The sequence below is a fragment of the Pteronotus mesoamericanus genome, unplaced genomic scaffold (assembly GCF_021234165.1).
Source record: "Pteronotus mesoamericanus isolate MK-2021 breed Mesoamerican mustached bat unplaced genomic scaffold, CSHL_Meso_final contig_74, whole genome shotgun sequence".
Classification (NCBI taxonomy): domain Eukaryota; kingdom Metazoa; phylum Chordata; class Mammalia; order Chiroptera; family Mormoopidae; genus Pteronotus; species Pteronotus mesoamericanus.
The window spans coordinates 7,275,374-7,299,462 of NW_026555247.1; the positions used below are offsets into that span (position 1 = coordinate 7,275,374).

Sequence of the window (24,089 nt, forward strand, 5' to 3'; positions counted from 1 at the left end):
TTTTAATTGAGAGCCTTGCTGGGTAGAGCAGCCTTGGCTGTAGGCCCTTGCTTTACATTACTTGGAATATTTGTTGCCATTCCCTTCTGGCTTGTAGAGTTTCTGTTGAGAAGTCAGCTCCTAGCCCTATGGGAGCCCCCTTGTATGTTACTTTCTCCTTCTCCCTTGCTGCCTTTAGGATTCTCTCTTTGTTTTTGATATTTGCCATTTTAATGATACTATGTCTTGGAGTGGGCCTCCTTCGGTCCTTCTTGAATGGGGCCCTCTGTGCTTCCTGGATCCATGAGACCTTTTCTCTCCTCAAATTGGAGAAATTTTTCATCATTACTTTTTCAAAGAGGTTCTCTATCCCTTGCTCCTCCTCTTCTTCTGGTATCCCTATTATGTGGATATTATTGCGTGTCAGGTTGTCCTGCATTTCCCTAAATGCCTCTTCATTCTTTTTGAGTCTTTTTTTCATGTCTTGTTCTTTCTAGGAGCTTTTTTCTACCTTATCCTCCATCTTGCGGATTCAATCCTCGGCTTCATCCAGCCTGCTTTGGATTCCTTCTCCTGTGTTCTTCAATTCAGAAATGGTATTCTTCATATCCTCTTGTGTCTTCTTGATAGTTTCTATGTCCTTTTCCAGGTTGATATAGTTTGCTGTAAGATCCTGATAGTTTCTCTGCAGTTTCTCATAGTTCTCTTTGAGCTGGCTGAGCTCACTGAGCTTCCTTAGAGCCAGTGTTTTGAATTCAATATCTTATAGTTCCCTTGCCTCTATTTCATTTAGCTCTCTCTGTGGGGATTCCTCCTTTCCCCTCATTTGGGGGTAGCTTCTTTTCCTTCCCATTTTTCTGAGAGTCTATTATTTATTTATTTATCTATCTATTTATTTATTTATTTTTCCTTGTGCTTCAATTGATCCATCTAGATTTCCTGACTTTGTGGATTAAACTTCTATGATAGTAGGCAGGTCTGTTTGTTTGTTTGTTTGTTTATTTATTTATTTTTTCTTTGCTTTCCTTTCTGGGCCTGCCGCTGATGATGTCAGTTGTCGACTCCATCTGACCTTGGGTCGTTGTTTCAGCCTTCCAGGATTACTGTCTGTGTCTGACTCCTGCTTTGGGCAGCTCTCTGACCCCTTCGGCCAGGGATCCACTATCTCTGCAGATCGCTCCGCACTCTGACGTGGGCTCACTTGAGCGCGCTCCCAGTCCCTGGCAGGATCCCCCGTTGGCCCGCGCCCTGGCCTGGGTGGACTGGCGTACTCCACGACCTCCTGCGCTCACCTGTCGCCTGGCGCGCGCCCCAGCACTGGTCAGTTTAGGGTCTTCTATTGTGTGCTTTCCCCGCTTTTGGCTCTTTCGGGACGTGGCCTGACCACGCAAAATGGAGACTACGGAAATGGGAAGAAGTCAGCTCGGGGACTGTCCAGTTAATCCTTTCTCCAGTCTCTCCCCAAGGGTCTCTGGGCAGCTCTGTGACCCCCTTCGGTTAGTGATCCACTATTTCTGAGGACTGTGTTGTAATCGCGCACCTTGTGGCTCCCTTCCCCACTTGTGCCTCTTTGGGGGCGTGGCCTGTCTGCACAAATCGGGACTATGGAATGGGGGCGGGACTCTGCTCCGGGGATCTCAGATAATCCTCCAGTTCTTTCCCCAACCCCTCTGTCTCCAGTCTCTCCTCAAGGGGTCTCTATGCAGCTGTGTGCCCCTTTGGCCAGGGATCCTCTATTTCTTCCAGCCAGTCTGCACTCATCCCCCAGCCCACACACGCACAAGCTGTGTGCGGAGCGCGCAAAAGGCAGGTTTATTGATCCACTGATGCCTGAGCGAGATGGTAGCTGCAGAGTGGGAGGTGAGTTATCACCGGGGCTCCGCCAGCCCGGCCGCCGTCTCAGTTCTCTTCACAAAGTTTTCCTCAGGCGCCAGCCCACTCTCCTGCTGCCTCTACCCAGAGATCAAGGAAGGCGGCTGCCACTGCACGTTTTTGCGTTGGCCCTTTAAATGTCTCTTTGCATCTCCAGCCACCTGTCTCTGGCAGAGAGCGCCCCTAAGCTTTTTGGAGTTGCATTTTTATCTGTGCGTTTTCCTGGTTTCAGCTGCTCTAGTGTAGGGGAGTCTAGTGTATTTATTTAAGTTTTAAATTGTTAAAATTTTAAAATAAGTTACCAGATTTACATATTAATTAATGTTATGTCATTCTTAAGATGTTTGTCAACTTGAGAAAATTTTATAGTTATAAAGAAGTCCTAGTTTAAGAAGCTGCCTTTATAATGTCATCATAAGTATTTTTCAGAATCCTACAGGTGGATGATTCAAGAAATAGATTTGTAGAATTATGTCTTAAGAAGAGCTAACATTAAAGACAGGAATCATTTTGAGCATTTTGTATGCTCTTGAGATTATGCTGTAACCATGCAAACGGGGTTCCAGTGCTTGCCACCTTGAATCCACGTGACCCAGTGATTTGTGTTGAAGGAAACAGATTTTTACAAACATTAGGGTTCCAACCTTGGAGGAGGGGTGAGAGCACTCCTGCTTAGAGCCCTTCTCTCCCATGAGACCCAGAACTTGGCCTGCTCCCCAAAAGGCTACAAGCCAAAACCATGCCCAGAAGTTCTCCATTTCCTTATCTGTCCTTAAACCGGTCATGCAAACAGATCTCGTCTCTGGGAAGTGCACTTGTGTATTTCAGAGTCTCCATCTTCTCACAGCAGCTCTCCCTTTCAGGCTGTGGGCTGCGCTGCTCTCAGTTTCTGTGTAGCCGTCCTAGAACAATGTGCTGTGCTATACTGGATCATGATGTCCCAGATGCTGGAGCCCTGGGAAGCCCATGTCCCCCAGCATGGGACCCTGTCTCTGGGAGTGGTCTTCCATCCATGCAGCATCAAAGCTCCTGGTGGGCCCAGCATCTCCTGGTCCCACACGCACTCCTGTCCATGCGGGGAGCAGGGCCAGTGGCCCACAATGTCCAAATGCCAAAAGCTGAGAGAGAGAGAGAGAGAGAGAACGCGAGAGAGCGCGCTTGCACCAAGCTCCAAAGCACGAGAGTCACTTTCCTCTGCCAAGCGAGAGAACGAGAGTGAGAAATGAGAGTGCAAGTGATCCTTTCTGCCATGAAGTCCCGCTCCCTTTAAAATATCTGAAAATCAAGTAACCCTGCCTCCTTCTGCTAAGCCAGACCAGTTTCAGAATACGCCACTCAAAAGTGCCATCCTTCAGAAACACAAAAGTCTGCACTCAGCATTCCCGGCTCCCAGTCACAGTCCAGCTCCAAGCATCTCTCGCCAATCTGTGTGCATCTGCCTGAGTCCTTGCAGCATCATTTTCTCTCCTCTGGAGCTGCCTTTTCTCCAGCCGTCAGCTCACCAGTGTGTCTGTGCCCTTGGCCAGACGGGTGCCCCGCAGCACCGCCAGCTCTGCTGCTGTCTTCTGTGTGGGAGGGTGTGAGGATGTTTCCCACGGACATATAGACCGACCTCCTGTTTCTCAGCATGCTGAAATTTGAATGCTCGGCTCAAAAATTCCTGCACGACCAAACATCTGGCTTTTCCTATGGTGTGTTAGTGTCCGCCATTTTTGTCAGCTCCTCAATGTCTTTCATCCTCTTTTGGCCGCCATTTTTAGTAAGGACAAGAGTTTCCCAGCCACGCACAGGTGGATGTGCGTGTGTCCATCCTGGGTGGAGCATGCAGCCCTCAGAGCTCACACAGGCACTGTCTGAGCTTTCTGCTCCTCCCCCCAACCCACTATGTCACCAGTGACTGCCCACACGTGTTCGCTCAGGGCAACAGCCTCCCTCCCAGCTCCTCCCTTCAGGAAAGCAAGGACTGTTAATCTGCCTTTGTTACGTAACGTGCCTCAAACTCTGCCCTCTGCACCCTTCCCAGCCCTCTTCTCCGCCATTTTGCAGGATTTGGGATGGGCTGTGGGGTTTCCCTGTTTTCAGGGGACCTCTGCTCTGACCTACCCTGTTATAATGTGAGTATTCATTCTGTATTCAGAGGTAGCTTAGGCATGGAAAAGATTTTTTTCTATATTTAAACCAATTCATTATTTCTTAACTTCAGTAAATAAGTGTTTATCTTTTACCTCCTATATGCTAGGCAATTTTTTAATGATTTTTTTCTCAGTAAAACAGCTTTACAACTTGAACAGAAATAATTTCACCTATCACATACTGCATTTAGTAACAACATTCCGATGTCACTTTCCCTGTCTTCTGTTAATTATCTTTTGCTCATTTGTCAGGCACTCAATCACTCATTCGTTCAACAAGTACTCACTGAGGGAACGCTGTGTGCCAGGCACTGTGCTAGGCCCCATTCTGGTGGAAGAAGCAGTGCTAGTATGTGAGTAGTGTTCTCCAGGACAGAGGCTGAGGAGCAGTGCAAGCCCAGAGGGGGGCTCCAGTCTTCTCTCAGGGACCAGGGAGGGTGGTTTGGAACCAGCACCTCTTGGACTGAGACTTGGAGGATGAGTAGGAGCTAGTGGGGAAAGAGGTGGGAGGTGAGTGGCACAGGCCGCGGACCCGTGTGCCAAAGCCAAAGGCAGGAGAGCATGGTGATCCCTTCTCATTGTTTCCATCTTCATGTGGAAATTTTACAGGATAAAGTGATAATGGAGAAGAAAATACAATGGAAACACTTCTTTTTCCTGTTTTTGTCTCAAGACAAACTGACTTTTTATGTAGATAAGATTTTTTATTTCCTTAGTATCAACTTACTGAGCAGCCTCTCATGTTAATTAGACAAGTTAGTTATAAATGTCAACGTAAGAAATGTCCAAACCTGAAAGAATTTTATGAGTTTGAGCCAAACTGATGACAGTTGCCGGGAAGCAAAGCCTCAAGGAGTTGAAAAGATGTTCCAGAGAATGGCAGTATAGCATCTTATTTTATATTGTGCATCACAGTCAAAAGAGAAGGCGTAAGTGGGTTACATGAAACCCATTGGTGATAGATTAGGGAGGAGGGAGAAAGCAAAGGGTGGGGGAGAACCTCTGGGATTGTATAAAAAGTAAAATGATAGACACTTTTACACAGGTGGGAAGAGGATAGTTAACAGTCACTTAACATGATAATAATGAAGGGATTTTTGGTCTCCCCAGGTGCAGTGCTTGTGCTTTGAGGGGCCACAAAAAAACATTTGACTTTCCAAAGATATGTTATCGTAGATGCAAAAAGAAAACAAATATACTCGTTTAAGGTAAAGATTAACCTTTGCTATCGGCCCAGGACATGACTACCTGCCATGAATGAACTGCATTTAGTACGAACGTTTTAATTTCAGAGCATCCTGTGTGTTTACTTTAGGCCTCTGAGTCTGTAAGGCTGCCACGCAGGCCTCCCCGGAGCTTGTCAGGTTTTGCATGCAGCCCCTTTGCTTTCTCATAACTGAAAACATTTGGAAATTAAAGGGTAGGACTTGATGGCAAAGTTTCTCCTGGCTTTCATTTTGCTCCGTCTTTTTGTAACCAAGCAAACCAGGTCCCGTCCACATGCCACCTTGATATGTGACCAACAATTAATATGGAAGGAAACAGGTTTTTATTTACGGGATCCCAGCCTTCTGGGGGTGGGGATGGGGCTGGCAGCACTCCTGCTCAGAGGACTGTTCTCCCACAGACCCAGCACTTCCCTTGCTCCCCACGAGGCTATAAGCCAGAAGCGTGCCCCGAAGTGCCCCACATCCTTATCTTTCCTTAAGCCAGCTATGCAAACAGTTCTCCATCTCCTCTGGAAGGTACACTCATTGGTTGCAGGATTGCTATCCTCTTGCAGCCAATCTTCCCTTCAGGATCTGGGGTACTTTGTCCTCAGCCTCCATGTAATAGTCCAGGAAAGCATGTGCCGTGTTACACTGAATCATGGTGGAGTCCAAGGAGGCACATGTCCCAAAAGAGTGGCTTCTTTGTATGCCCTTCAGAGAGGCAGAATCCACATTCCTGGTCACAGTTCAGTTCCAAAGCATCCCCCATGAATCCGCGCTTGGTTGGCCGGTTTCCGCACAGCTCCATCAGCTCTCTCCTTGCACCCTTTCCTCAGCCCACATGGCTGCCTTCCTCACTACCCCAGGCCGCCTAGCTTCTACCGTACACACCAGCCCTCATGCAGACCGCTTCACTACAAATTGCATAGCTGCTTGCTGCTTCCTCCCTCAGGACTCATGGCTGCTTCCCTACTCATTTGCCCCTCACAGTGGAATCCCTTCCTTACTAGCCGAGGCCGCATGGCTGAATCCCCCTACTTCATGGCTCCTTCCTCATGGCTGCCTCTTTACTCTTTTGGCCCTTATTTTAAAATGCTCAGCCCGGAACTTCCTACATAACCTCATATCCAGCCCTTCCTACAATATGCTACTGTCCCCCCCATATCTTTTACCTTCTTTGGGCTGCCATCGTAAGTCAGGACAAGAGTTCCTATGCCGCAGGGACCTACGGGGAGTGCGTTCACATCCCCTGGCTATGTCACGAGCCACTGTATGCTCTGAGTCTTGTACTCCTTTTGCCCTAAGTGTCAGTCTGCTTCCCTTCAGGAAGGACAAGGTTATCAACTTGCCATTGTTATGAAAAGTGTCTTAAGCTTCCCCTTCCCCCAGCCATCGGCTGTGGGGAATTTCTCCTATATTCTGGGGACCCCAGCTTTGTACCCTGTTACATTTTCACATCTTCCTCACTGGCCGGGTGCGGGGCCACCATTTGGGCCACTGTACAGCGTAGCACGCAGCCCCACTGGGCTGCCAGCTTCCCAGCCAAGCCCTCTGTGTCCTCTGTCCTGTCCACCATTTCTCATCTGTACTTGTTCTCCAAATCTTCCTCCACCCCAACCTTTAAGGCATTATCCTGAGCCTGCGAGCCTTTTCTTTGCAGGACAGCAGAGACAAGCCTAAAAAGTGAAATTCTGTTTTTGCCATGCACTTGTAGAACCTGTCTGTGTTTGTATCACCTCAGTGGCTTTAGGGAGGGGAGTTTCTTACCATATTCAGGGGATGCGTTCTTAATGTATATACATCATAGAAATACATCCTTAAGAACAATTATCCTTAGGAAGTAAGGATCAAGGATGTAGTGTTTTTAATTTTTCCAGAGTGCTGGTAGAGTGGCTAATTAATTATCTACTTGTTGATAATTAGGACCTCAAGCTGTAGGAGGAGACAGACCATCGAAGCTCATGCATTGAGGTCCCCGTGTCAGGAGGAAACCGAGATTCTTAACCTGCTCCCCGAAGTCTTCCCATGTGCTGCCCCTTGCAAGCCGATAGCTTCACTGCTTCCAGGGAAAGTCTATGGTGGCTTCTTGGCTCCAGATGGTCAATTACAAGGTTGTTTTCTGATAAGAGGCAAGGCCATATCACAAGCAGTTGAAGTAAACGGTGAGGCACTCCAGTGGCTGTGAGTGCAAACATTGTTGCGCACACAGAAGCTGCCGCTCCCCGGGGACTGGCATCCCTCCTGGCTGGGCGGCGCCCCTGACCTGAAGTGGGGTGCCTCTGTGGCCAGCTGGGGGTACGCCAGAGACTCCCAAATCTGTGTAAGGGTGGGCACATGTAAACGCAAGTCTGAGCAGAAGACTGGATCAATTCCAAACAGTCATAAACTAAATGATTGTGATGACCAGCTTTTTTAGAGACATGCTGTACTGTGGATAAAAAGTTGCCCAAGAACCATGCTTTGCCTTGTGTCTGAAAAGTAAGAGTAGGAGTCTTTCTGTGAAAATCTCTACTGCTATCTTCTGATAAAGGAAACAAGCACTTTTTTTTTTCCTTTAGTGAAAGCAGTTTTTATGGACTTAGGTGGCTGATGATTTTATATGGGTTTTTTTTTTTTCTGAACTTGTGGAGGAAGGTCCATCAGATGAAATATCACGATGTGTGGATTTAGTAGGAGAAAGTTGGTTTATTAAACAGATACCTGCTGGCGGCCTGTTACAGGCCAGGTTGTGTCCTCTCTGTGGTCAGGACAGCGGCACATGGCAGAGATGGGGTTCCCACTCTCAGGCAGCTTCTGTTTTTTCTGAAAAATAATAAGATAAATATTAAATAGTAGTAAGGTTTCTGCAGAAAATTTAAATATAGAGATGCGATAGTGATTGGAGGATTATTAATATGTTCTCAGAATAGAGAAGAGAAAATCAAAGTTGGCAAGTAGTCTGTTTTAGATTTCATAAAATACCAGTTAGGGGATGACTTTGTGAGTGAAATTAGCAGCCATCTACCCACTTTCCATCACCACATGCTGCTATTGGAATGTTTCTTTTTAGCAGCCACACTGGACGGTGTAGGCTCCGAGGAGCACAGTGTTCACCTTCATCATTGTATCTCCTGTGCGCAGCGCCCTGCCCGCTGTGTGCTTCATGCTCAGTGAATATATTTTGAATGGGTGAATGAAACAAAACTATTAGAATTTTTCCTAGAGCCTCATGTATGGAAGTGGTCACATTTCATTTACTTTTTCCCTTTTTTTAAGCCTCACCCGAGGATGTGGAGGATTTTTTAAATACTGATATTAGACAGAGAGGAAGGGGGGAAGAGAGAGACAAAGAGAGAGAACATTGATTGCTTGTCTCTTGCACGCGCCCTAACTGGGGACCAAACCTGCCACCCGTTGTGTGCTATGACTGGGGGTGAAACCCGCAACCTTTCGGTGTCTGGCCAGGGCTCGTTTACTTTCTTTTAGACTTCAGAGCGTTATCTGCCTATGACTCTCTCTCTCTCTCTCTCTGATTTTAAAATTAAATATCCTGTTTTTTTAAATTTAAAATTTATAGTTGTCTCTGAGATAACTTTGTTGATGAAGGCAAGGGGCAACCTTCTCAAAAACACTCCACGATTTCTTTGACTTTGACAGTGAATTGTATTGCTTTTGTTGGACCTGATTTCGTAAGCAGCCTCCTAGTCATTTGGCTTGGATAAGGGTCGACACCGAACCTTCACTGAGCAGCCTTAGAGTCGGCTGTGTGCTCTGGGAAGCTACTTTAAAATTGGAAATTTATCATGGAGACTTAGAAGATGTGGAGCAGTGAGGTGAACGGACCCAGGTAAATAACTCTCTGCCTCTGGTGATACTTAGAGAATGGATACATCCAGTGGGGTTCCTGTGGAAGTGATTTAACTTTGTAGAAAGACCACAGATGATGAATTTTATATTATAATCTGATTTGGAACAAGCTTTAAGAGGGAATGTTTTACCAGTGCTCTCCAATTACATATGAGAGCTCAAGGGATACCATAAGTAATACATAAAGGAAGTATTTGTAGTTCTTTTTCACTAAGATGCTTTCAGAATAACTACATTTTTCCTTTTAAAAAATATTCTTAGTAAGTATTATAAATCATGTCAAGGAAAACCCTTTAAAATTAACCTTTTCCACATTTTATTTCCTTCGACCACCACCTGAGGTACATAGAGCATCTTTCTCCCTCGACCCGTGGTCTAGAGTTTCTCCTTTAGCGCTTTGGAGGAAACTTCCTTTTCTGTATATGGCAGATGTTCTCTTTAAAAAATATTTGTTGAGTGATGCCCTGGCCTTGTGGCCCAGGTGGTTGGGGTGTCATCCTGTACACCAGAAGGTTGTGGTTTTGACTCTCAGTCAGGGCACATACCTAGGTTGTGGGTTTGAGCCCCTGTTGGGGTGTGTATGGGAGGGTGTTTCTCTATACAGATGTCTCTCTCCCTCCCCCTCCTCCTCCCCCTCGCCCTCTCTTCCTCTCCCCTCATCCCCGCTCCACTGCCCTCTCCCAAAAATCAGTAAAAACATATCCTTGGGTGAGAATGGATAAACAAACAAATAAAAAATGTTTGTTGAATGAATGCTGCAAAACCAAGGTGCTGAAAACATCGATATTCTTCCTTACTTTCATAGTTTGACTAGAGATAAATCTGTCAGTCGTTTTGGTTGGTGAGTGGGAAAAACTCTTAGGCTCTTTGGCTCTGGCAGGCCAGACATTCTTTCTGTTGCTGTTGCAGCAAGATCTTCAAATTAAGATTGAGGCCTCCAAGAAGCTCACTGTTTATAGTTTCCCATTTCTGAGTGGTGTTAAATAGTAAATTCAGTATATTTGGAAAACATAGCTTATTGCAGAAGACTCAAATTAATCTTATCTCTTGATTGGTAACACAGTGTACTAAAAGTTAGAGAACTTGCAATAGAGGGCAGTAAAAAATGGAGCCCATTGCCCGGGAACCACAGGTCCAAGTTAAGGGAAGGCTACATTTAGGGGGTACCTGTACTGTGAAATTCAAACATTTCAAGGCTTTATCTATTTACTACTGATTTTGGCATGTTTTAGCTTTTAGCTCAGCTTTTATTAAACTCCTTGTTACAAAGGTTTTTTTCTTAGCAGGGTGTGGATGAATCAGCTAGGTAGAGGGAAGATTGCACTATTAAAAATGAAAAAATTCATTTAAGATGATTAGTTCAAATAGCAAGACAATGTTTGGTTTTATTTGATGTCCTGCTGGCCTCTTTCTTTTCTTTTCTTTTTTTTTTAATTTTGAAAAGAATGTATTTAACGTCTTGTTTATACTACTTCTATAGATAATATAAAAAGCCATGCCCAAATCATTTGCATTTATTTTTGAAAAACAAAGACTGTGGAGTGTCTCTTTTCACTTCTGTTGGGGCGGTTTCCTTGTTAGCCTCGTGTTGCCCGTACCTGGGCCACCGCTGGGCACAGCCAGGCCCCAGCTTGCCCCTCGGGGAAATCCTCCCATGTAGCCAGCTTTGGCTCTTTTGCTATTGAATTGCCCCATTATTCTGTTCGGTTGGCTGGATGATATATTCTGTGGAGAAACTGTATCAAAGCAACACTAAACCACAGGGAGTATTTAGAAGGAGTAAATTGATTTAAGTGATGCATTTTTCTCTCTAAAATTAGGCGCCTAAATGTAGGGAGAATGTCTCTGGTGACGTTGAGATAGAGATGATTGGTGGTGTTTCAGTCGTGACTGTTTATCTCCCCAAATACACACATTTGTCACAGAAAAGAAAAATCACCTTTAATGTTACTGCTGCTCACAATAAACATTCATTTTTTATTCATACGTATAAGAACATAGTGTACACAGAATTGCTGCTTTTACATTAAATTTGGTCAGGCGTTTTTCTAGGTCATAATGTTCCATCCAGTGAATTTATGAGGCATTTATTCTATTGTAGACGTTTTTCCATTTTCAAAAAATTTAAATTTTAGAGTTTACCATTAATTAACCATTTTTAAGAATACAGTTCAATAGTGTTAAGTACATTCACAATGTTGTGCAGGCCACATACAGAACTCTCAATAACCTGCAAAACTAAAACTGTATATCCATTAAACAATAACTCCTCATTCTCCTCCCCCTGCCTAGCCCCTGGCAACCAGCATTCTGCTTCCTGCCTCTCTAAATTCGACCACTCTTGGTATATCAGAGAAGTGGACTCATACAGTACCTCTCTTTTTTTGTGACTGGCTTACTTCACTTAGCATGACGTCCTCAAGGTTCACCCATATTGCAGCAAATGTTGGAATTTCCCTTCTTTTAAAGGCTGAATAATATCCCATTATATGTATATACGACAGTTTATTTATCCATTAATCCATCTACAGACATTTGGGTTGTTTCCACCTTTTGGTTATTGTGAACAATACCACCAGATTATGGATGTACAAACATCTGGTTGAGTTCCTGATTTTAGTTCTTTTGGTATATACCCATAAGTGAAATGCAGGATCATATGGTACAGTCGGTCCGCCATAGTCACACCTGTGGATTTAGCCAACTGCAGATAGACAGTACTTGCGGGGGGGCGGGGGAGTCATGTTGTTGCTGATGCGTATGTACTATGTAGTTTGGCCTACAGTGGTTGCATCTGTATTGAACGTGTGTAGACTCTTTTCTTGTTGTTATTCTTTGTGTTGAGGAAAACAACTCTATATATAGCACTTACGTTGTATTACGTATTATAAGTAATCTAGAGATGATTTAAAATACATGAGAGAATGTGTGTTGGTTATATGCAAAAGCTATGCCATTTTATGTAAGGGACTTGAGCATCCTTGAATGTTGGTAATTTTGAGGGGTCCTGGAACCAATCCCCTGCAGAAACCAAGGGGACCAATTTTTGAGGTACTAGCATACTGTTTTCCATAGCGGCTGAACCATTTTACATTCCCACCAATAGTATGCAAGGGTTCCCTTTTCTCCACATCCTAACACTTGTTATTTTCTGTTATTTTGGTAATAGCCATACTAATGGGTGTGAGGTTTTGATCTGCATTGCCCTAATGATGAATGATATTGAACATCTTTTCATGCGCTTGTTGGCCATTTATATATTCTCTTTGGAGAAATGTCTATTCATATCCTTTGTCCAGTTTTTAATTGAGTTGTTTCTTTTTTCGTTGTTGAGTTGTAGTCCTTTATATAATCTGGATATTAAGCCTGTATCAGATACATGATTTGCAAACATCTCACATTATGGAATGCCTTTTTGCTGTTGATTGTGTCCTTTGATGGACCAAAGTTTTTTTATTTTGATGTCAAATTTATCTATTTTTACTTTTGTTGCCTGTGCTTTTGGTGTCATATCAAAGAGACAACTGCCAAATCCAAAAAAATGTGAAGCTTTTCCTCTCTGTAGACAGTGTTTTACAGCTATTCTGGATAACATTGCAGTGAATGGCTTCATGCACTTAGCTTTTTTTCTTTTTCTTTCTTCTTTTGGCATGGTTTACTTTCAGAAAGAATAATGAAATACTGAACCAGTTTTGTCCCCTTAAAGGCCTTTTTTTGAGATACTGGGCAAAGCAAAGGATAGCACTTGTTCTGTTAGCAAAGTTGTATTTCCGAAGGTAAGGTGAGAGGCACGTAGAGAAGCATTCAGTAGTGCCTTGTTTTGCGATTGTGCAAAGTTAACTTCATAGTCCTTTGGGCCTGTGATTTTTAAAACAACATAGGTCACAGAAAAAGAAAGGCATGGCCTCCTTAAGAGCAGCACTGGGGGCGTGTGGAATTTGTGCAGTTATTCCTTCAGCCTTCAGGTCTGGGATCTCAGGTCTGCAGTGAAAGACAAGGATGACCGCCAGGGGCTGATTAGGGTTAGGCGGCCCTGGATTTCCTTGGTAATGCATGAAGTCCATTCTGCCCACACATCTGAAGGGGCGGTAAGTCACTTTGGAGGATTCTTCTAAGAACTCAGCATTATATAAATATATAACATTTTTAGAAAAATCAAAGAAAGGCTTAAAGAATTATAGTCATTTGCCACTATGGGGAGTAAAATTACATTTGAAGAAGCATTTTCAGTCAGGAACTGTCTTGTAATGATTTACTGAAAAAAATATTCCTTTAGAATCAAATGTATACATTCCCTTCCACTCTGTTTCCAGGACCAATATCTTCCATCAGTCCAATTTCTAATATCCTGGGGAAACTTTGTTTTTAAAATTTCCATGGCAATGTCAATAAATTGAGAAATAGAAAATCAGTTGCTTCTTTGTTTTCTCAATAGCTTTTCTACCCTTGGGAACCTCATTACACAGAGAGAAAAATTAGAGCTATTTTATTACTGATGGTTCCTATTCCAAAAGAAAACTATGGCAGTGACCATTAAAAGCCTTTTCATCAAAGGATTCTAAAAGACATCTTTTGGGGAGATTATTTATATGTTTCTTTTTTAACTTTATATTTTGAAAAATAGCCTACGTCTTCCAAAGTACATAAAATAGTTTAATCAATTCCCATTTTGCAAATAGCCAGCTTCAGTGATTGTCAAGGTTGCATGGCCAACTTGTTTTATCTATATTTCTGCTCACTTTTAATTCTCTTACCTCAAATTATTTTTTATATTTTAATCCTTACCTGAGGATATGTTTATTGATTTGGGGTGGGAGAGAGAGAAACACCAATCAATTGCCTCTTATATGCACCCCAACCTGCAACCTAGCTATGTGCCCTGACTGGGAATTGAACCCACAACCTTTTGGTGTACGGATGATGGTCCAACCAACTGAACCACCCTGCCAGGCACCTCAGATTATTTTTTGAAATAAATTCCAGTTAACATGTTATTTCATCTGTATATACTTTCATACACACTCTAGAAAAAGGATCCTTAAAATGTAAGTATAATACCATTGCTGTACTTTAAAAAATTAATAGTAATCCTCTAAGATAATCAAGGAACTGCCAATGATCATTTATTTGATTTATTTTTTTCTCTTTAACTTTCTTTTTCATAAGGAAAAACACAGTAAAAAATATATGATTATGTAAATATCACAGTATAACTACTGACATTGAGATACAATTATATGATATATCCAGTATCTTCTCTTGGGCTTTTTCTCAGTTGCTAGTTCCCCAGAGGTACCACTGTTCTGACCTCTGTCATGAAAATAGTGATTTTAAACTTCATGTAAATGGAATAATTCAGTATGTACTCTTTTGTTTCTGGCTTCTATCGTTCAGCGTTATAAGTCCATGAGATTCATTCATGTTTTTCACTTAGCAATAGTTGCTTTTTCCTCATAGCTGTGAACTGTTCCATTGAATGAATATGCTACAGTTATTTGATCCATTTTATTGTTGATAGACATTTGAATTGTTACCAGTTTGAGGCTACTATGAATAAAACTGCTATTAACATACCATACATGTCTTTTGGGGACGTAATAATTCACTTCTGTTGTGTATATATACTCAGGAATGCAGTTTCTGGACCAAAGAGTAGGAGTCCCTTATAGCTTTGGTAGACACTACTAAGCAGTGTAAGAGCATTCCGGTTGCTCCTCATTCTCACTAACGCTTGGTATTATCAATCCTTGTAGGTAATTTGGCCAGTCTGATGAGACTATAGTGGTATCTCATTTTGGTTTTAATTTGTTTTTCCTGGTAATGAATGCTTTTCAACACTTTCCGATATGCTTATTTACCTTCAGGTATCCTCTTTGTGAAGTGCCTATTCAAGATTTTTGCCTTTTTTATTTTTTTAACTGTGTTGTCTTTTTTTTTTTTTTTTTTTTTAAACTGTGTCATGGGAGTTCTGTACTTAAAAGTATTCTGAAGATCAGCACTTTTTTGGATGTTTATTGCAAATATTTTCTCCCAGTCTGTGATTTGCTTTTTTATTGAAAAACAATATCTTATAAGTGAATGAAAATTCTTAATTTTAATTAAGTTTTGATATGAGGTAATGTAGGTCTTCAGCTCTGTTGTTCTTCAAATTTGATTTGGCCATTTGAGGTATCTTGCTTTTCCATGTTAATTTTAGAATTAACTTTTCAAAACACACAAACACACACACACACACCCCACGAGTTTTACTTGGGATTGCATTGAAGCTAAAGTTCAATTTAAGAGAAATGGCCATTTTGGCACCATTGAGCCTTCTGATCCATAAGAATTGCATATCTCTTTATTTAGGTGAGTGATTCACAGTCAGGGTAGATTTTTGCCCTCTCAGACATTTGACAGTGTCTTGGAGAAATTTTGGTTGTCGCATCTTTTGGGGTTGGAAGACTGCATGCTATGTCATCTTGTAGGTGGAGGAGGGATGCTGCTCAACAATGCATGAGACACCCCTCACAAGAAAACTTTATCTGTCCCCAAATTCTAAAAATGCCACTGTTGAGAAACCCTGATTCAGGTCTTTCTTTTTTCTTAGTGACTTTTTGAGTTTTCAGTATAGCAGTATTGTACATCTTTGTTAGAGTTATCTTTAGATAATTAATTTGGTGCTATTGTGAATGATTTTTAAGTTTTATTTTCTAATCATTGCTAATGTGTATGTGTTTATGTATACATGTGCATATATATTTCTTTTGTTTTATATGTCTTTTATATGTTTTTATGTCTGCTCTTTTATTTTAGAAGTTAGTCTCTTTTTTCCCCATATACTTTTTTATTGTTGGTGAAGGAACTAGGATCTTTTTTCTATAGAACTTCCCACAGCTTGGATTTTGCTGATCATATCAGCATGGTGGTAGTGAGTATGTTCCCCATCTTTATGACTATGCTTATGTTTATTAATTCATTAGAAGCTGCAAAATGAGATACACTGATTCTATCATTTACTTTTTATTTATTAGCCCAGGATATTTTTGTAAAGAGAATCCCCCCACCCAATAATTTGTTACTCTGAATTCGTAGAGAAAAGGCAGGGGAGATGCTTATTCTTTGATTTTTAAATCAGTTTTCAAAATAATGAGTTGGTTCTCTCTAGGCAGTCAGTGAGGTTTTCTTTTTCTTTTAAAATTAAAATTGTTATGAGCTTATGGTTTAAACTTATTTGATCTTTCAACCCATTACTATATTTATCCTCATTGATGATCAAATTGTTCCACGTTTGGCTACCTCTTCAAGTGGGAACCTCTTCAAGGCCCTAAGATATTTTTTAAACTTTCTTCCTTTTTGCTCTAACAAATAGTCTAGGCTTTTCCTAAACATTTCTTGCCCCTGGCCTGGAATCAGCCGTGGTCTCCTTTACTTAATATATTTAGAGAGGCTGCTGGGCAAGCTCAGTGCCACTGGTGGTCATTGTTTCTAGGCTTCTTTAGTACACAGAGCTAGGAAGTATGTATTTTTTTAAATAAAAAATACAATGAGTCTGCATTGATTTTTCCAGTGCATATTCTAAACTATAAGATTTTTAATTAACTCATATTTTTTCCTGTACACAAAATCCTGGGTCTCGGCAAACACCAATATACCTACACATTGCTTTATCAAAAACTACAAACCCAGCAGCCTTATAGAATAGCAATTAAGCTTGACTGGTAAGAATATGATTACCAAGAACAAATTTTAAAAGTATTTGCCATCTTTTGGGATATGTTTTTAAGAGTATTTTGTAATAAGAATGTGCCGTCAGATTGCTGTGTTTCAAGTCTCTTGGAATACCATTAGTTCTCTGTGTAGTAGTTATTTTTACCAATTTGATTTGCATTTAGATACACTTAATTCATTTTACTTTCTATTTATAGGCATTGCTTTATTAAAATTTAATTTGGTATTATTCAGATGTACAATATTTACATAGTTCCAAAGTCAAACCTACAAAACAAAGTATATATAAAGAAGCTTCATTTCTATCCTTGTTGCTTCTTTTCTGTTTCCTCCATCACCTTGTAGGTATCCATTTAAAACAATTATGGGTTATCCTACCATTGTATTTTTTAATATGAAGAAATATATGTGTATATTTATATCTTTCCTTCTTTAAATAAGTGAGGTTTTCACTACGTGGCTATTTCACTGGCTCCCACTTCCTTCTTTGTATATCATCTGGTATCTAGAAAGGTTTGTTTTTTGGCTGTAAAGTTTACCTTTATACTCAACCTTTACATAACACCCCCCCCATCTGGTCATTGTTTATTCGTTCCTTATATGAGTGTACCGGAATGAACTAGGAGCCTCTTTTCGGTGGTGATTTTGTTGTGTTTTTTTTCTTTCCCTGAGCATCCGTTCTAAGTAATGATCCTTGTACTCCTTGGTAACATTTCCAAGTCTCCAAAATGAGTAAGTTTTCTGTAGGAAAAAATGTGTGGACCAAAATTAAGATAAGGTAAATGAACATAAGATCACTAGACATATGTATGTTTAAAAAAAGAAACAAGTAAATGAAACAAGTTAGAGAAAGCTCTTATAACCCCAGGTACTGCAGCATGCGGGACCACACCGGCTTATTGATTAGTTCATTATTGAGTGTCTAATGAACCCAGATGCTTCAAGGAGGAAAAAAAATTTTCCATTGGGCTGGTTTAACACTTCAATGATTAGACAGTAAGTCTGTGTGAAAAAGGTGAAGGGGTTAAAAAGTACAAATTGGTAGTTACAGAATAGTCCCAGGAATATTAGAGACTATAGTCAACATTATTGTAATAACTATGTATGGGGCCAGATGGACACTTAACATTACTGGGAGGACCACTCTAGTTAGATGATTGTCTAACCACTATGCTGTGCGTCTGAAACTAATACAGAATAGTATTGAATGCAAACTGTAATTGAAAAATAAAAGGAGCATTGGGCAACACAAAAATTACAAAGATGGTACGCCATGCGAAGTACTGAGGGGTAGGCTAGGATTCCATGAATAATTAATAGCCATTGCCCTCAGAATCCTAATTTTAGTCAGGGACAAAAAGCACATGTAGCAACACTAGGCTGTACTTTAAGCTTCTTTCGTTTCTTAAATGGCAAAGTGTTATCATGTGAGCCAGGAAAGGGACAGGAAGGGGAAAGCCATGCTAAGCACTCGCTTGAGATGTGTCTGTTCTTGGAAGGTGTAGTGTATAGTGTTCATTCCCTCGCGGGTCCATGTGTTGAATGCCTCCTATGTGTAAGGCATGGCGATGAGGGAGGAGGCAGGAAATAGCGTTCTAGAGGGAACACTGATGTGCAGGCCAAATTGTAAGGTAGTGGGGTGGGAGCCTAAATGGTGTGTCCGTGCCAAGCTGCGGAACGGGAAGGCCAACAGCAGTTCTGGTGCAGAGTGTGGGGCTGGCTTGGACGTCCCATGTGGTGTTAGATGTGCTGTTGGAGTGAGGTTTCTATGGCTAGGAGGGCTCGTGGGGGATTCTGCACAAGTAAGTTGACTTTCCTAATTTTTTTTGTAGCTTTAAATATCCTGTCCAGTGGGGGTAAACAGGCTGCTGTTCACTGTAGAATTTGGGTAGGCACCGCATAGATGGGGAAAAATGGTAGCAGAAGGTTAACATTCCAAATAAATTGAGCCCCTGATCCCACTACCCCTACTCTCCTCTCTCGCCCACTATACCCTGGACTCGAGGAGGAAAATGGATGTGCACACCATTTGACTCAGCAGTGCTACCTCTAGCAGTTTATCCCAAGAGTACATTTGGACTTGCTTGCAAAGATATATGTACAGAGATGTTCATTTGAGCACTGGGTATGTGTGTGTATGCACATATATGTATATACATGTAAATGTGCATGTTCTCCCTCCCATCTCCCATACTTAGCGCCCCCTCTCCGCCCCCAGCATACGTGCACTTTGGACACAAACTAAATTTCCAATAGGGGATTGACTGCATACATCATTGCCTGACTTTAAAAAAAAAATGACCATATGTAATTTACATAATAAAAAAATCAATAAAATATTTTCCTTTAAGAAGGCAGTTAAAACTTGTTTCCCCCTTTTAGTGCAGTTTATAGAAATTGGGTTGTGAATTTGAAGCAGAAGGTTTATATTCTTTTAATTGAGTTGGTAATAGTTTGACTTGGCTTCATTTTTGCTTACATATGAAATTGGATAAGGATTGTGTATTGCAGTGGAGGAATGATAGACCTCAGGGAGGTGTTTTTAAAGTTTTTTTGAAAAGTGAATTTGCATGGTCTGGACAAGTGGTAAAAACCCTTTGTTCTACTCTAAAAATGATATTTTATGCATGTAAAGTTTTGAATATATTTTGCATTTTTAAATGAATATTAATCATCTTTATTTGGCCATATATTTGCTCATGTTGGATTGGTTTACTAAGGTGGTCTCTATTACAATTTGACTTTATTGTTTGCCTGGCTTTGAAGAAGCAAACAGACTTACAAACCTCCTTGCATCTTTGACTTTTTTCTTAGGGTAATTCAATCTGCTTGAAGAACTTAACTTCTCTACAATTATTAGGAATATGTCATGATCTCTATATATCAAATGTCTTTAAAATAAAAATTTTAAATAATAATACAATAAAAATAATTTTATTTTGTTTCCTTAACAGAAATCATAGCCCATTAATGAGTTTTGGAGCCAGCTTTGTCAGTTTTTTGGTAAGTTGTTACGGGGAGAAGTACTGGTGTGAAGGAAGTGAATATATAATTATGTTTTTAGGTGGCTACTGGCCATATACATAGACTATTGTGAAAGGTCTTTTAGAGTTTAAAACGAGTAAAGTTTTTGTCTATTAACCAACACCTGTATATTCTTTTTTCTAATTTTAAAAATAAAATGCTTAGACCTTGTATTCTATTTTTCCTAACCAAAATCTATTTTAAATAAAAATTTAATTGAAAGATCTTTTTAAAATTAAAACTGCATTAGAGTTAAAAAAAATCAAACTCGAATAATAAAATTTTTATTTTTGCTCTAAAATTATTGAACAGATGTAGGCTGGAAGACACATTAAATTAGCATAGCTAAAGTTTGTCAGTTATAATTGCATTTTCAAATGTAATTTAATATTTAGGAATTGAGGGAATATGTTGCAGTTAGGTTTTAAAGTAAATTGGACAGTGGTTTCAATTGGATGCTTGTATTTTTCAGAAACATCACCTAAACCACTTTTAAACATACATTTTTTTTTAAAACCATCATAGAATTGGATAGCAGCATTAAAAAAGAAAAAAGAAAAGAAGTCATGAGTAGAGACCAATAGACATAAAATAGAAGAAGCATTTAGATTCCAGATTTACAGAGATGTCAGCAAATGGGTGTGTTGTGTGCAGCCTGGCAGCGTCCAGCCACGGTCGCCAGGCCAGCTTCTGGTGACACGGACTTTCATTCAAGCTATTTATTTCTCTTATTGCCAGGTAACACAACACAGTTTTTAAAGTCTACCTTTTGCAAGTAAACAGAGTTCCCTACCTTAAGGAAAATGGTACCGGGTGGGTTGGAAATTCCATCCTGATGGGAGACACAACCAAAACGTTGGCTGGGTGGAGGAGGTTGGGGCCTGTAGCAATGCAGAGATTTGGCTGGGAAGTAGAGTGTGGTGGGCAGACTTGGGCAAAGGTGGCTGTGGTCTGGTTTGGCTAGATCGAAAAAGAAGGTTGGAGTCAAACCAAGGAGGCCTAGAATGCCAAAGGGAAGCTGGCTGAGTGTGTGAGGGAGTGGAGAGCACCATACAATAAGGTCATTAGGTCCGTCCTTCCAAGGCCCTGGTGTCCTGGCTCTGCCCCTGTAGCTCATTCGTCTCAGAAACCTCAATTCTGCTGGGTGGAAATAGCAGATTTTCAACAGAGAAGGGATTGTCCCTATAAAGTCTAATGTGGCCTGAAAAAATCTACCAGGATCAGGTGCTTGGAAACAAGTTGCCAGTGGAATTTTTCACCGTGGACAGTGTGAGTTCCTTATAAGTGTACCCACTGGAATTGCTGTTCCTGATTTTCAAAGAACATCCACTAGCTGATGTTCCATCAGTGTTTTTGTGCCGTACTTGAAGGAGTGGGTGATCCATGTGTGGGTAGAATGTACTTTTCAATGGGATTCTGCTATAAAAACTGAATTAAATGGACCAATCAGAAATTTTACAAGGTATTTGTTACTGTGTTTATAACTAAAAAAAAAAAAAAAAATTGTAGAACAGTAAGTGCAAGGGCATTTATTACCATGTATTTTTTAAATGATGTAATAGAGGTGTATTCTTATTTTATACTGAGATTTTAGGGTTTTTTTAATGAATAGGGCATGATGAAGCATTGTAATTCTTTTACTTGCAACAAATAATTTAAATGCTCTTTTTTATAGTTTGGGAGTTTTGTTGAAATAAATTGGCATAAGTTTCTACGCACTTAACTGATTCATTCATTCTTTTCTCTTTTTTTTCTTGGAAGAATGCCATGATGACATTTGAGGAAGAAAAAATGCAGTTGGCATGTGATGACTTAAAAACTACAGAAAAGCTGTGTGAAAGTGAGGAGGCTGGAGTAATTGAAACAATCAAGAATAAAATTAAGAAGAATGTAAGTACTGTCTTTAGGTTATGACCTGTGTGCCACGCATTTAGGACATTGCTCATTTATTTGGTCTTGGTATTTAGAACATGACTAAAAGCACAAAATGTTTCTTAAGGCTTTTGGTTATGTAAAATGTATTTCTTAAAAGAAGAGAAGACCCCTTCACTCCTTAGAGCCATTCAGATACATTCCTTTGTTATATTAAAATTGCCTTCTCCCATAACAGGCCATGTGGCAAAGGCTTTTGTAATGAGACTTTCATATACATAATTCAAATATGTTGCATTTTGGCATAATTTGGGAATTCGGGCATTTACCTACTTTTCTCTAGGCCTCAGCCTTTGGTTAAAAATAAAATCTCAATAGCATAATCCACTTTTTCTGATTTACCTTTCACCTTCCAGGGCGGAAGTCTTAGGCTTTGGCAAGCCTATACCTGTTGTTTCTGGAGTGCCCAGGGTTCTCACATATGTCGCATATTTAGCTGACAAACCAGTCCGTAGGTGATAGCTATCAAAAACCACCCATTTTCCCTGGCTGGTGTTGTTCAGTTGGTTGGAGCTTCGTCTAGCACAACAAAAGGCCGCAGGTTTGATTCCCAGTCAGGGCACATACCTACATTGTGGGTACGGAGTGTGTATGGGAGGCAACTGATCAGTAATTCTCTCTTGCATTGATGTTTTCTCTCCCTGCTGCAAAATCAATAAATATATGTTTTGTTTTGTTTTTTAAAAAACCCATCTTTTCTTCTTTATGTTAGTCCAGGTTGCTTCATCTCTGTTCTTGCTTATGGTGTCCACCATGAAGCCACTGATGGGCCAAGAGTTACTGTCTCCTTATTGTCCACTTATGCTCTTTGATTTCCCTCTCTCTAGGCTCTACATAAAACCAATGACCAAGTCCCATTGATTCTCTTTCTTAAGTGCCTTCTAAATTCATCTCTTTCTCCCCATCTCCTTGCCATTTCCTGAGGTCAGCCACTATCTACTTGCCTAGGACCACCTTCCCTGGAATTTCTGCTTCTCCTCTTATACTGTTCTCTAATTCAGTCTCCATAATATAGTCACTAAAATGTAAATAATATGTTGCTGGCTTCATTTCAGTATTCCTGTCCAAGCTCCTTAATGTGGCTGAGTTGGCATTTACTTTCCCTCTGCCTAGAACATTCTCCTCCCTCTTGACCTGGTTTGGACTCATTCTTCCTCCTAGATTTCATTTTCTCCAAGAACTCTTGCCTGAGCCCCCAAGCCTCGTTGGACGTGTGATCTTCAGGTTTCCATAGTTCCTAGTACTTTATCCTTCAGGGCACTTTACATAGTAAAAAGGTTGCATTCCCTCACTAGACTGTAAGCTTATTTACATGTCTGCTTTCAGTATCTAGTATCATGATGCCTAACACACATGTTAATAATTAACATTTGTAATCGATCCTTGCAATTTAAAAAGCATTTGCACATACAGCACCTCATTAGTCCTTCTAACAACACTGTACAGTAGATGTTATTAAAAGCAAAGAAACAGAAGAACCAGTAGATTGACTTTTGTCTAAGCAAAGTAATGAGTGCTGGGACTAGATCAGGAACAACTGTGACCATGATGAATTATGCTAACCCAGAAAAAAGGGAACCGGTGCTTCTGTCATGTATACTGAGTATACTACGGTCATATTTGCAAAAATCCTATCACTTCTTGTATCATTATGAAAGCATTTGAAAGCTTTCATTTATTCAAATTTACTTTGTAGTAGGAATACAGTATTGTATTTCAGGATGATTTTTCTTCATTTAGAAACAGTCCTGACAGTAAAGACCAGTATCTTATAAAAAGAAGGAGGGTTTTTATTTTACTTTCTGCTTATTTTATTTGCTTTTGAAGACCTAAAATTATTATTCGAAATCCTGAACACAAATTTCCTAATATAGTTAAATGACCTATAATTTAGCAACCTTTAGCAAAGGATATGAACTATTATTTTATAGAGATAGCCACCTTAAAATATGGCTTAAATTTCAAGTTCAATTTGTGATTCAGTCAAAGCTCATTTTTAATTCCAGGGTATTCTGTCCTTAACAAAATGTAACCAGTTTCTAACCCTCACATCTCAGTTGACTGAGCCCAAGAAATGAACCCTAGTATCAGTCCTGCCTGAAGGTACATGACTACAAAGTGGCTTTTCAGGTTATCTACTTTGGGGAATTTTTTTGTACCTTTATTGATATTTATTTTGGGTAAGAACTCACATTGTTTTTAAAAAGGTAAAACCTTAAAATTCTGTGTTGGTTTTCCTGTTTCCCATGAAGTCAGTTTTTATCATTTAGAATATTTGTCTTTGAGTTCTAATCTTTAGCATTGCGTTGGTAACAAAATTAAGCTAGACCTAATGGCGATATAGAACTACCAGGCTCATAGTATAAATTTGGTCTTGGCTTTT

The 24,089-nt window shown here is 40.5% G+C and overlaps 1 protein-coding gene across 1 annotated transcript in view; it reads left to right on the top strand.

Annotated features, from left to right (window-relative positions):
• TTC39C (tetratricopeptide repeat domain 39C) overlaps positions 1-24,089 on the top strand; it is a 103,348-nt gene that overhangs the window by 35,976 nt on the left and 43,283 nt on the right. The window contains exons 2-3 of the mRNA XM_054583457.1: positions 19,705-19,753; positions 21,536-21,664. Coding sequence (XP_054439432.1) covers positions 19,705-19,753; positions 21,536-21,664 — 178 coding nt within the window. The remainder of the gene's footprint in view (positions 1-19,704; positions 19,754-21,535; positions 21,665-24,089) is intronic.